The sequence below is a fragment of the Macaca thibetana genome, chromosome 15 (assembly GCF_024542745.1).
Source record: "Macaca thibetana thibetana isolate TM-01 chromosome 15, ASM2454274v1, whole genome shotgun sequence".
In the NCBI taxonomy this organism is placed as follows: Eukaryota; Metazoa; Chordata; class Mammalia; order Primates; family Cercopithecidae; genus Macaca; species Macaca thibetana.
Genome location: NC_065592.1, coordinates 75,003,945 through 75,016,608, shown reverse-complemented (window position 1 = coordinate 75,016,608; position 12,664 = coordinate 75,003,945). Strand labels below are relative to the sequence as shown.

The following is a 12,664-nucleotide window of genomic DNA, read 5'->3' as shown; positions in this document are numbered from 1 at the left end:
GTGCCATGTTGGTGTGCTGCACCCATTAACTCGTCATTTACGTAAGGTATATCTCCTAATGCTATCCCTCCCCCATACCCCCACCCCATGACAGGCTCCAGTGTGCGATGTTCCCCTTCCTGTGTCCAAGTGTTCTCATTGTTCAGTTCCCACCTATGAGTGAGAACATGCGGTGTTTGGTTTTCTGTCCTTGCGATAGTTTGCTCAGCTTCATCCATGTCCCTACAAAGGACACGAACTCATCCTTTTTTTATGACTGCATAGTGTTCCATGGTATATGTGTGCCACATTTTCTTAAGCCAGTCTATCATTGATGGACATTTGGGTTGGTTCCAAGTCTTTGCTATTGTGAATAGTGTCGCAGTAAACATACATGTGCATGTATCTTTATAGCAGCATGATTTATAATCCTTTGGGTATATACCCAGTAATGGGACGGCTGGGTCAAATGGTATTTCTAGTTCTAGATCCTTGAGGAATCGCCATACTGTTTTCACAATGGTTGAACTAGTTTACAGTCCCACCAACAGTATAAAAGTGTTCCTGTTTCTCCACATCCTCTTCAACACCTATTGTTTCCTGACTTTTTAATGATCACCATTCTAACTGGTGTGAGATAGTATCTCGTGGTTTTGATTTGCATTTCTCTGATGGCCAGTGATGATGAGCATTTTTTCATGTGTCTGTTGGCTGCATAAATGTCTTCTTTTGAGAAGTGTCTGTTCATATCCTTTGCCCACTTTTTGATGGGGTTGATTTTTTCTTGTAAATTTGTTTAAGTTTTTGTAGATTCTGGATATTAGCCCTTTGTCAGATAGGTAGATTGTAAAAATTTTCTCCCATTCTGTAGGTTACCTGTTCACTCTGATGGTAGTTTCTTTTGCTGTGCAGAAGCTCTTTAGTTTAATTAGATCCCATTTGTCAATTTTGGCTTCTGTTGCCATTGCTGTTGGTGTTTTAGTCATGAAGTGCTTGTCCATGCCTATGTCCTGAATGGTATTGCCTAGGTTTTCTTCTAGGGTTTTTATGGTTTTAGGTCTTACATTTAAGTGCTTAATCTATACTGAATTAATTTTTGTATAAGTATATGGTGTAAGGAAGGGATCCAGTTTCAGCTTTCTACATATGGCTAGCCAGTTTTCCAAGCACCATTTATTAAATAGGGAATCCTTTCCCTATTGCTTGTTTTTGTCAGATTTGTCAAAGATCAGATGATTGTAGATGTGTGGTATTATTTCTGAGGGCTCTGTTCCGTTCCATTGGTCTATATCTCTGTTTTGGTACCAGTACCATGCTGTTTTGGTTACTGTAGCCTTGTAGTATAGTTTGAAGTCAGGTAGCGTGATGCCTCCAGCTTTGTTCTTTTGGCTTAGGATTGTCTTGGCAATGCTGGATCTTTTTTGGTTCCATATGAACTTTAAAGTAGTTTTTTCCAATTCTTTGAAGAAAGTCATCAGTAGCTTGGTGGGGATGGCATTGAACCTATAAATTACCTTGGGCAGCATGGCCATTTTCACGATATTGATTCTTCCTATCCATGAGCATGGAATGTTCTTCCATTTGTTTGTGTCCTCTTTTATTTCGTGGAGCAGTGGTTTGTAGTTCTCCTTGAAGAGATCCTTCACATCCCTTGTAAGTTGGATTCCTAGGTATTTTACTCTTTGAAGCACTTGTGAATGGGAGTTCACTCATGATTTGGCTCTCTGTTTGTCTGTTGTTGGTGTATAGGAATGCTTGTGATTTTTGCACATTGGTTTTGTATACTGAGACTTTGCTGAAGTTGCTTATCAGCTTAAGGAGATTGTGGACTGAGGCAATGGAGTTTTCTAAATATACAGTCATGTCATCTGCAAACAGGGAGAATTTGACTACTTCTTTTCCTAATTGAATACCCTTTATTTCTTTCTTCTGTCTGATTGTCCTGGCCAGAACTTCCAACACTATGTTGAATAGGAGTAGTGAGAAAGGGCATCCCTGTCTTGTGCCAGTTTTCAAAGGGAATGCTTCCAGTTTTTGCCCATTCAGTATGATATTGGCCCATTCAGTATCGATGGGTTTGTCATAAATAGCTCTTACTATTTTGAGATACGTTCCATCAATACCTACTTTATTTAGAGTTTTTAGCATGAAGGGCTGTTGAATTTTGTCAAAGGCCTTTTCTGCATCTATTGAGATAATCATGGGGTTTTTGTCTTTGGTTCTGTTTATATGATGGATTACATTTATTGATTTGCATATGTTGAATCAGCCTTGCATTCCAGGGATGAAGCCAACGTGATCATGGTGGATAAGCTTTTTGATGTGCTGCTGGATTCAGTTTGCCAGTATTTTATCGAGGATTTTTGCATCGATGTTCATCAGGGATATTGTTCTAAAATTCTCTTTTTTTGTTGTATCTCTGCCAGGATCACATATCAGGATGATGCTGGCCTCATAAAATGAGTTAGGGAGGATTCCCTCTTTTTCTATTGATTGGAATAGTTTCAGAAGGAATGGTACCAGCTCTTCTTTGTGCCTCTGGTAGAATTTGGCTGTGAATCCGTCTGGTCCGGACTTCTTTTGGTTGGTAGGCTATTAATTATTGCCTCAATTTCAGAGCCTGCTATTGGTCTATTCAGAGATTCAGCTTCTTCCTGGTTTAATCTTGGGAGTGTGTATCTGTCCAGGAATTTATCCATTTCTTCTAGATTTTCTAGTTTACTTGCATAGAGGTGTTTACAGTATTCTCTGATGGTAGTTTGTATTTCTGTGGGGTCGATGGTGATATCCCCTTTATCATTTTTTATTGCATCTTCTTTCTTTTCTTCTCTCTTTTCTTCTTTATTAGTCTTGCTAGCAGTCTATCAATTTTGTTGATCTTTTCAAAAAACCAACTCCTGGATTCATTGATTTTTTGGAGAGTTTTTTGTGTCTCTATCTCCTTCAGTTCTGCTCTGATCTTAGTTATTTCTTGCCTTCTGCTAGCTTTTGAATGTGTTTGCTCTTGCTTCTGTAGTTCTTTTAGTTGTGATGTTAGGGTGTCAATTTTAGATCTTTCCTGCTTTCTCTTTTGGGCATTTAGTGCCATAAATTTCCCTCTACACACTGCTTTAAATGTGTCCCAGAGATTCTGGTATGTTGTATCTTTGTTCTCATTGGTTTCAAAGAACATCTCTGTTTCTGCCTTCATTTCATTATGTACCCAGTAGTCATTCAGGAAAAGGTTGTTCAGTTTCCATGTAGTTGAGCAGTTTTGATTGAGTTTCTTAATCCTGAGTTCTAGTTTGATTTCACTGTGGTCTGAGAGACAGTTTGTTATCATTTCTTTTTTTTTTTTAACATTTGCTGAGGAGTGCTTTACTTCCAACTATGTGGTCAATTTTGGAATAAGTGTGATGTGTTGCTGAGAAGAATGTATATTCTGTTGATATGGGGTGGAGAGTTCTGTAGATGTCTATTAGGTCTGCTTGGTGCAGAGCTGAGTTCAATTCCTGGATATCCTTGTTAACTTTCTATCTTGATGATCTGTCTAATGTTGACAGCGGGGTGTTAAAGTCTCCCATTATTATTGTGTGGGAATCTAAGTCTCTTTGTAGGTCACTAAGGACTTGCTTTATGAATCTGGGTGCTCCTGTATTGGGTGCATATATATTTAGGATAGTTAGCTCTTCCTGTTGAATTGATCCCTTTACCATTATGTAATGGCCTTCTTTGTCTCTTTTGATCTTTCTTGGTTTAAAGTCTGTTTTATCAAAGACTAGGATTGCAACCCCTGCTTTTTTTTGTTTTCCATGTGCTTGGTTGATCTTCCTCCATCCCTTTATTTTGAGCCTATGTGTGTGTCTGCACGTGAGATGTGTCTCCTGAATACAGCACAGTGATGGGTGTTGACTCTTTTTCCAATTTGCCAGTCTGTGTCTTTTAATTGGAGCATTTAGCCTATTTATATTTCTGGTAAATATTGTTATATGTGAATTTGATCATGTCATTATGATTTTAGCTGGTTATTTTGCTCGTTAGTTGATGCAGTTTCTTCCTAGCATCGATGGTCTTTACATTTTGGCATGTTTTTGCCGTGGCTTGTACTGGTTGTTCCTTTCCATGTTTAGTGCTTCCTTCAGGAGCTCTTGTAAGGCAGGCCTGGTGGTGACAAATCTCTCAGCATTTGTTTGTCTGTAAAGGATTTTATTTCTCCTTCACTTATGAAGCTTAGTTTGGCTGGATATGAAATTCTGGGTTGAAAATTCTTTTCTTTAAGAATGTTGAATATTGGCCCCCACTCTCTTTGACTTGTAGAATTTCTGCCGAGAGGTCCGCTGTTAGTCTGATGGTCTCTTTCTGGTTACCCTTAACATTTTTTCTTTCGTTTCAACTTTGGTGAATCTGACAATTATGTGTCTTAGAGTTGCTCTTCTCGAGGAATATCTTTGTGGCTTCTCTGTATTTCCTGAATTTGAATGTTGGCCTGCCTTGCTAGGTTGGGGAAGTTCTCCTGGATAATATCCTGAAGAGTGTTTTCCAGCTTGGTTCTGTTCTCCCCATCACTTTCAGATACACCAATCAGATGTAGATTTCATCTTTTCACATAGTCCCATATTTCCGGGTGGCTTTATTCGCTACTTTTTACTCTTTTTTCTCTAAAGTTCTCTTCTCGCTCCAGTGTTCTTTAGAAAACAGTCCTGCAATCCTTTCTAGAGTATATATGCTTGGCTACCCAATATTCTGGGATTTGAGTTACAGAAGAGTTAAGCTAGAGGGTCCAAATTCAAGATGTGAGCCTTTATTTTCTATCCCTGTTTTCAGTGTGGTCCATACGCCTCTGGTGGAGGGGACAGGGATGGGGGTGTTTTGTTTTGTTTTTCTCCAAAGAAAAATAACCAGTTTTCTGTAGGAGTGGAGGCGGGGTATTTATTGGCTCCTCAGCTGTGGGGAAGTGCTCTGTGAGGACCTAGTTGCTTCTTTAAGTAGGTTTTGAACCACTTCTACAACATTTAGTTTAGTCTTTCAAAGACGCCTGAATTCCCAAGCCTTTCGTGTACCCTACAACTTAGATGTTTCTCAGCATTATTCCCTGCCAGTTAAGGATTCTACTCATTGGTATGCTTTCCAGCTTCTAAAATTTTCTAATGCCGCCTCCTCTCCTTTTATTTTTGTCTTTCCCGCTTTATGCTTTTTTAAACAAAAACTCTTTTCTCTTGTAGAAGTTATGGTTTTAGGAGTCCAAGAAGCTAAATGTTTATATTCAGTCATATCTCTTTAACTGGAAAGGAATTTAAGTTTTTAATGGCCTTTTTTAATTGTCGTCATTCTGTTTGTTATCAACTTTAATATTTCTATATAATATCTTCCATTATCAACTTTATTCAGATAATAAAGTACTAAATAATATATTTGTGATCACCTGTGTCAATATATAAATAAGAATAAAAATAAACTTGATGAATTAGAAAAAAATTTCTTTTTTTTTCCTATAAAGTGCATATATATTTGTAATTATCTTTGGGACTTAAATATTTAGACTGGAAATAAAAATATTAGGGCTGAAAAAGTGATTGACTCTTTTCCAAGTACTTTAGAGTTAGTACAAAATAAATTCTCAGCATTTATTCGTATGTAATTAAATTTTTCTAATAAGTTAGGGATTCAAAAACTAATGAAAAGCAGATGAGCATTACTAAATAAGGTATAGAGAGAAAATACAAATTACAAGAAAACAGTACGTATATATTACTGGTAATAGGGAAATAACTAAATGACATTTAACAGATGTGTTAAAATATGATTATGTTAGTTCTCTGTGGAGACTCACTCAGTAGGACTAGATTATTAGAACAGAACCTCCTGAGGACTAAAAGAGCTGGAGAAAAAATATATTTTTTAATATGCTTGAAGGCCTTGGAGAGCAAACAAGACAGTAAAGAACTGGCCAGACTAAGGGAGGCCAAAGCGACCCAGTGAGCTAAGCCCAATATTTAAGCCTACAATGAACATGAACAAACTAGGCTATATGCAACAACACAGATAGATCTTACAGACACAGTAAGCAAAAGCAGCTAGACACAAAAGAATACATGCTATGATTCCATTTTAGGTAAAAATTAAAGGGCAAATAATGCAGGCTGTTCTAAATTAGAGTATATATGGGTGCATGTTTAAGTGATGATGATTTTTTTTTTTTTTTTTTTTTTTTTTTTTTTTGAGGCGGAGTCTCACTCTGTGGCCCAGGCTGGAGTGCTGTGGCCGGATCTCAGCTCACTGCAAGCTCCGCCTCCCGGGTTCCCGCCATTCTCCTGCCTCAGCCTCCCGAGTAGCTGGGACTACAGGCGCCCGCCACCTAGCCCGGCTAGTTTTTTGTATTTTTTAGTGGAGACGGGGTTTCACCGTGTTAGCCAGGATGGTCTCGATCTCCTGACCTCGTGATCCGCCCGTCTCGGCCTCCCAAAGTGCTGGGATTACAGGCTTGAGCCACCGCGCCCGGCCAAGTGATGATGATTTAAAAGAAAGAAGGAAGTGATTACCATGTAAATCTGGATATTTTTTGTTGTAGGGGTGTGAGGATATGGTGATCGGGAAGGGCACTATTGGGAGACTTTTGGGTACTGATGATTCTTGGCCTGAGTAGCAATTCCACAAGTGTTTGCTTTGTGATATTAATTGAGATGTATGTTTCATTTTCATGTATTCTTTATTATAATTCATGACAGAAAAGGTTAAAAAAATTAATATTCTTCTTCTGTATAACTTGAAGAAGCAGCCAGAATTCTTATGGTGGCCTTCAAAGCCCTAAAAATCTGACCTCCTATTACATCTCTTACCACATATACTACTTTCCTTTCACAACCCATCCACTTCACTCTGTCCACACAGGCCTCTTTGCTGGTCTTTGAGCATGCCAGAAATGCTACTACAGTAGAGCTTTTACACTTGCTTTATTTCTTTGAGGACTTTCCTCAAAAGGCATCCTTACAGGGAAACCTGTTGAATATTACACTCTTCCCCTGTACTCCCTCTTTACCACCATTGCTTAATTTTTTTTTGTATAGTATTTTTAACCTCTAATATACAATATACTTTTTTAACTTGTCTGTCTCTTGACTCAAATGTAAAGCAAGGATACAAGTAAAGATTTTGGTGTGCTAGTATAGCCTCAGCACCTAGAGCAGTGCCTAGTGAATCGTAACCACCTAGAAAATACTTATTGTAGGATTGAATTTCAATCTAAGCAGCAGTTCAAAAAACCAGTGCTCACTGCTGTCTTTACCATTTGTGACATAAAATGTCCAGTTTTATTATTAAAATTAAAAGATAAATAAAATTCCTACTAAAGCAAAGATTCCATGTTTAGATAGTAGATTATATAGCTGATTGTGGAATTAAATGAAATCTGTAGTATTCTAGTTCAAATAGTTGTGATTATATTGTATCTTTAGTGTTTACTATTGGGATCATCCAAAAATAAAGTGCTATATTATAGTGTGCCACTTTTTGTGCTAACTGAACTAATGATTATGACATTTGCCTTGGAATTTGTCATCGAATGTCTGTGATTTGACAAATAAGAGCAAACAACTGAGCTGTATTTTCTATATATGGAATTAAATAGCATATACGCTTACTAATAATGTCATTTATTTATTGAATGTTTGTTGAATGGTAGGCATTGTCCTAAATAGTTTACATGTGTATCTTCATTTAATCTTTGAAACACCCTAAGAGGTAAATACAGATAAGAAAACTGAAGCTTAAAAAAATCAAGTGAGCCAAGATCGCGCCACTGCACTCCAGCCTGGGCGACAGAGCGAGACTCCGTCTCAAAAAAAAAAAAAAAAAAAAAAAAAAAAAATCAAATAATCATTTTGAGGAATGAAGGTAGTCCTGAGCTGTCAGGCTTCCAGATACCATGCTATTAACCATTATATTATAAAGAAGGGAATTGTAGAGAATAGTAAGCAGTTTTGCTTCTAAAGAATAAACCAAACAGAATGTACTACTTTTCACTGACTGAGAAGTTAAATACTGTGTGCTAGGTGATGAGAATAATTATAGTGAGCAAGTTAGATGCTGTTTCCGCTATCAAAGTGTTTATATTCTAACAAGAAAGTCATCTTTATTTGAGTTTGGGGATGAATTTCCATATTTTAGTGTTTTTTAAATAGATTAACTAGCACTGGACTGAGTATTTATCAGACCAATTCATGAGAAGTTTGAGGTTTTAAGGGAGACTATTTGGTAGTATTTTAAGGGAGACTATTGGGATAGTCCTGATGGGATATTTTCCTCTGCAGATGAAACCAAGTAAAGCATTAGAAGTTGTGTGTTTATTGAAGGAGAATTATGTTGACTACAGTAAATTTGGAGAAACATTTTTTAAGCCTTAACTATTTTTCTTTATTATAGCAACTTCATGGAGTTTGGCCACAAGATGTTGTTGACGGAACGTGTGTAGCAGTAAATAACAAGTATCGACTAATGGCATTTGGCTGTGTGAGGTATAATTGATGTAGACTTTTGCATTTTTAAGAGTTGTTGCAAAAAATACTGTTTTTTGTAAACATAAGATGTTCCTAACACACTTATAAACTGTATCATGCTGTCATAATTTGTCAGTCAACTTTAATATGAAATGTAAAAGTGTTTTATTAGATTGAAACAAAAGTAAAGGGCAGATTTTGGATATATATATCCAAAATATATTTTTGGATATATATAAATATATATATAGAAAGAGAGAGAGAGAGAGTCTCGCTCTGTTGCCCAGACTGGAATGCAAGGGCGTGATCTTGGCTCACTGCATCCTCTGCCTCCTGAGTTCAAGTGATTCTCCTGCCTTAGCGTCCTGAGTAGCTGGGACTGCAGGCATGCGCCACCACATCCGGCTAATTTTTGTATTTTTAGTAGAACAGGGTTTCACTATGTTGGTCAGGCTGGTCTCAAACTCCTGACCTCGTGATCCATCCGCCTCGGCCTCCCAAAGTGCTGTGATTACAGGTGTGAGCCACGGGGCCCAGCCCAGTTGTAAAAATAGATTTAAGAGGATTTAGACTTATCTCTCCCTATATGATTTTGGCAAGTTGCATTTTTCCAGGAATTGGTTTCTTTCTTAAACACATTCAAACTTATTGGCATAAAGTTTATAATACCCTTTTTATTTCACATTCTGAAACAAAAACTTACATACAAAGTAGTACATAATCCAAATATTCATAGTTTAATGTAATACAAATACCCATTTCTTCACAACTGGATCAGTAAATAGAACATTGCTGGACTACAGTCACAAACTGCCTCTGCTACTTCCTAGTCACAACTCTTATTCCCTCCTTGACTCACTTAGTAACCGGTCAAAATTGTCAGATTTATCCATGTCATTTACCAGTAGCTGTAATCATTTTTTAAATTGGTTTATAAATAACGTTCCATTGTCTGAATATAGCATTTATCCACTTTGCTGTTGACATACATTTGCCTTTATTTTTTGGTTTCTAAAAAAGGAGACATTCTCTTGTATAAATGGAATATCTTTATCACATGAGATCATTAATGATAAATCCCTAATAGGATCTAATACCCAGTTTATATGCAAATTAACCCAGTTGCCACCAGCTAAATTTCTTCTATGCCTCCTTTGTTCCAACCAGAATCAGTCAAGATTCATTAATTATATTTGGTTATTAGTTCTCTTTAGTTACCTTTTACCTACAATAATCCTTACACCACTTTTCTTATTTTCATGGCATTGACTTTTTTTGAGTCTGAGTTGATTCTTTATAGAATATCCTGCATCCTAGATTTGCCTCATTGTTTCCTCATGATAGCATTTAACTAGTTTATCTGACACCTGTCATGACTAACCTGGAAGTTGGTTCTTGTTGAGCAATACATTCAAGTGATTAGAAAGCCCACACATCAGGCATGGAAAAGCATTTAGAGAAAATACACAGAGACAGAAGCAGTGGCAAGTGTGCAGTTCCATTTCCTGCATTTGGGGCTAGCACAAGGCTGGGTGTTAGAATCCAGAAGAAGTACTCCTCCCTAGGCTATGGGCTTGTAAGCTACATGATTTATAAGTACTAGCCCTCCCCAAGATAATGAAGGTGGACTCTTGGCTTATAGCTTTTCAGCCACCTCAGTTTTCATCAGCTGGGAGACTACAAGCTCTCTTCTAGCATGCCCATGGGTTAGGGTTAAAGTTTTGTGATTCTAGCTGTGTGACATAACAAACCAGTGTCTGCTAGTCCAGATCTGCCAACACTTATCAGGACTTAATTGCCTTGAACACTAGGTGATAGCTGGTGTCCTTAGAGTTGTGTAAGAAGCCAGCTTCCTTTTAGGATGCCAGTTGGCAGCAGATCAGTATTTGAACAACCTTCCTGTTACCTATTTAAAGGTATTACTAGATTCTGGTTACACATTTTGTCATGGGTGATGATATATACTTCCTATAGTATCATTTAGTAATAATGTCAAGTTGTCTCAGTATTAATGATGCTGAATTTGATCACTTATGGTGACAATAGCCATATCTCTCTTACAGAGATTTATTTGCTTTGGGGTTAGTAAGTCCTGTCTTTTTAATGAAAATATATTTTTCTGTTACATTGAGCTGGTGAGAAATGGAAGGAAAAGTAGTTTAAAGAATACAGGCACTATAGAACAACTAAAAGATTGTCAGACTTTGATAAGTAGTAACTTAGCACCTGTTTCTTATATTTAAAACATGGACTCTCCTCACTAACATTTTAGAGCTCAGCAACCCAGGGTTAGCAGTTGACAGTTGTCAGATGCAAAGCAAAAACAAACACCTGCTACCCACTTAGTGCTGTCTCTCAGCAGGAAATGATCTATTTGGGTAGATAGTCTGGAAAGAAATCTTTTTCAGATATTTAGCTTCTGGGTATGATGGAATGACAGATCAGATTTTCCCTCCCACCTGATACAGTCAAGAAAATGGACAAAAATATGAAAGAGCTGTTTTGAATTCAAAACACGAACATAAGGTAACAAGGGATAGTGATTTCTGAAAGATGAGAAACAAAATTATCTCTCTGTAACTGCCCTTAGTTTTTATTATTTTGAGTGTTTGTAGGCTGCAGCACAGGATTGAGGAGATAGGTCCTGAGTTGAGATAAGCACATGGAAATCAGAGAATCTGGGAAAACCAAGGCAGCTAGAGTTCATAATTATAGACACCAACCCGGTGGCAGAAAGAGAGAACTTCAGAGAGCTGTAAAGAGTCCCTCTTGAATATTAAACTGAGACATGGAAGACATTAGAAAAGGACTGAAATTAAACTTCTAGAGGTGAAAACCATTATGTCTGAGATGAAAAATACACTGTATGGAACTAACGACAGATTAGACATTGCAGAAGAGAGGATTAATGAACTTGAAAAACATAGAAATTATCCAGAATGGAACACAGAAAGAAAACAAAAACAGAGTAAGCTGTGGGACAACTTTAAGGAGACTACTACTGCAGGTCTTTTAGTTAATCCCAGTTCTAATCCTTGAGAAGAGGTAGGACCTGGATGGAAATGGATCAAAGCTGCTGTGAAGAAACCATCTGACTTCTCCTTTCACAAAAAAAAAAAACAGTCTGGCAGTCATAAACCAGTGTTATCTTATTATGTGCAAAAGCATTCTTAGATTAAAAAGTATCTTTAAGAACAACATTTGTTTCTCTTTCTCACTATGTAGTGTTGCATAAGTAATGTAAAGCAGGAGCCTCATTTTCAAATGCTGAATGTGCATTAAATTTTTGAACTGAGAATATACCATAAGCAGAAATGAGACTTTTCTATTATCATTGTAGTTCAATTTTGAAATGTAGCTTAGAAGTATTACAGAGATTTTACTTTTGGCTTCAGGCCCTTCATAAATTTGACCCTTGTAAAGATGTTTTAAATTAAGTAAATATATATACCATATACACAAAAAAGCATATATATTTTAAAACTAAAATCTTTATAAATTACCATCCAACGTAAGAAATAAGACATCACCAGTGCTGATGAAGCCTCCTGTTTACCCCTCTTCTTTGATACTCCCCTTTCTCCACCAGAGTATCACTAATCTGAAATTTGTATACATGAACTCTTCGTTGTATTTTTACCACAAATATATTTACTATTAATACTATATATCTACTATATATATATCAAATATGTATGTTTATATTTGCTATGCTTTTACACACACACTTGTGTGTGTGTATATATATATTTTATCTCTTAAATGTATATACTGTTGACCGTTGAACAGCTCAGGGGTTAGAGATACCAACCCCCCAACACATTTGAAAATTTGCGTGTAACTTTTGACTCCCCAAAGACTTTTAACTACTAATAACGTACTATTGAAACCTTACAATTAACACATACTTTCCATGTTATATATACTAATATTATATATTGTATTCTTACAATAAAGTAAGCTAGAGAAAAGATTATTAAGAAAATTATAAGGAAGAAATAATGTACTTACTATTGATTAAGTGGAAGTGGATCATCCTAAAAGTCTTCATTCTCACTGTGTTCATGTTGAGTAGGCTTGAGGAAAAGGAGGTATGTCAGGGGTGGCAGAGGCAGAAGAAAATACATGTATAAGTGGGCCTGTGCAGTTCAGATCCACATTGTTCAAGGGTTAACGGTATCCGCTATCCATATGGCTAAAGTTCATTCATTTTC

General features: G+C 36.8%; 1 protein-coding gene across 4 annotated transcripts in view; it reads left to right on the top strand.

Moving 5' to 3' along the window:
* The window catches only part of RIC1 (RIC1 homolog, RAB6A GEF complex partner 1), a 153,520-nt gene that overhangs the window by 102,902 nt on the left and 37,954 nt on the right, over positions 1-12,664 (top strand). For all 4 annotated transcript variants that reach the window (XM_050761693.1, XM_050761689.1, XM_050761690.1 and 1 more), the window contains exon 7: positions 8,377-8,468. In XM_050761693.1, coding sequence (XP_050617650.1) covers positions 8,377-8,468 — 92 coding nt within the window. The remainder of the gene's footprint in view (positions 1-8,376; positions 8,469-12,664) is intronic.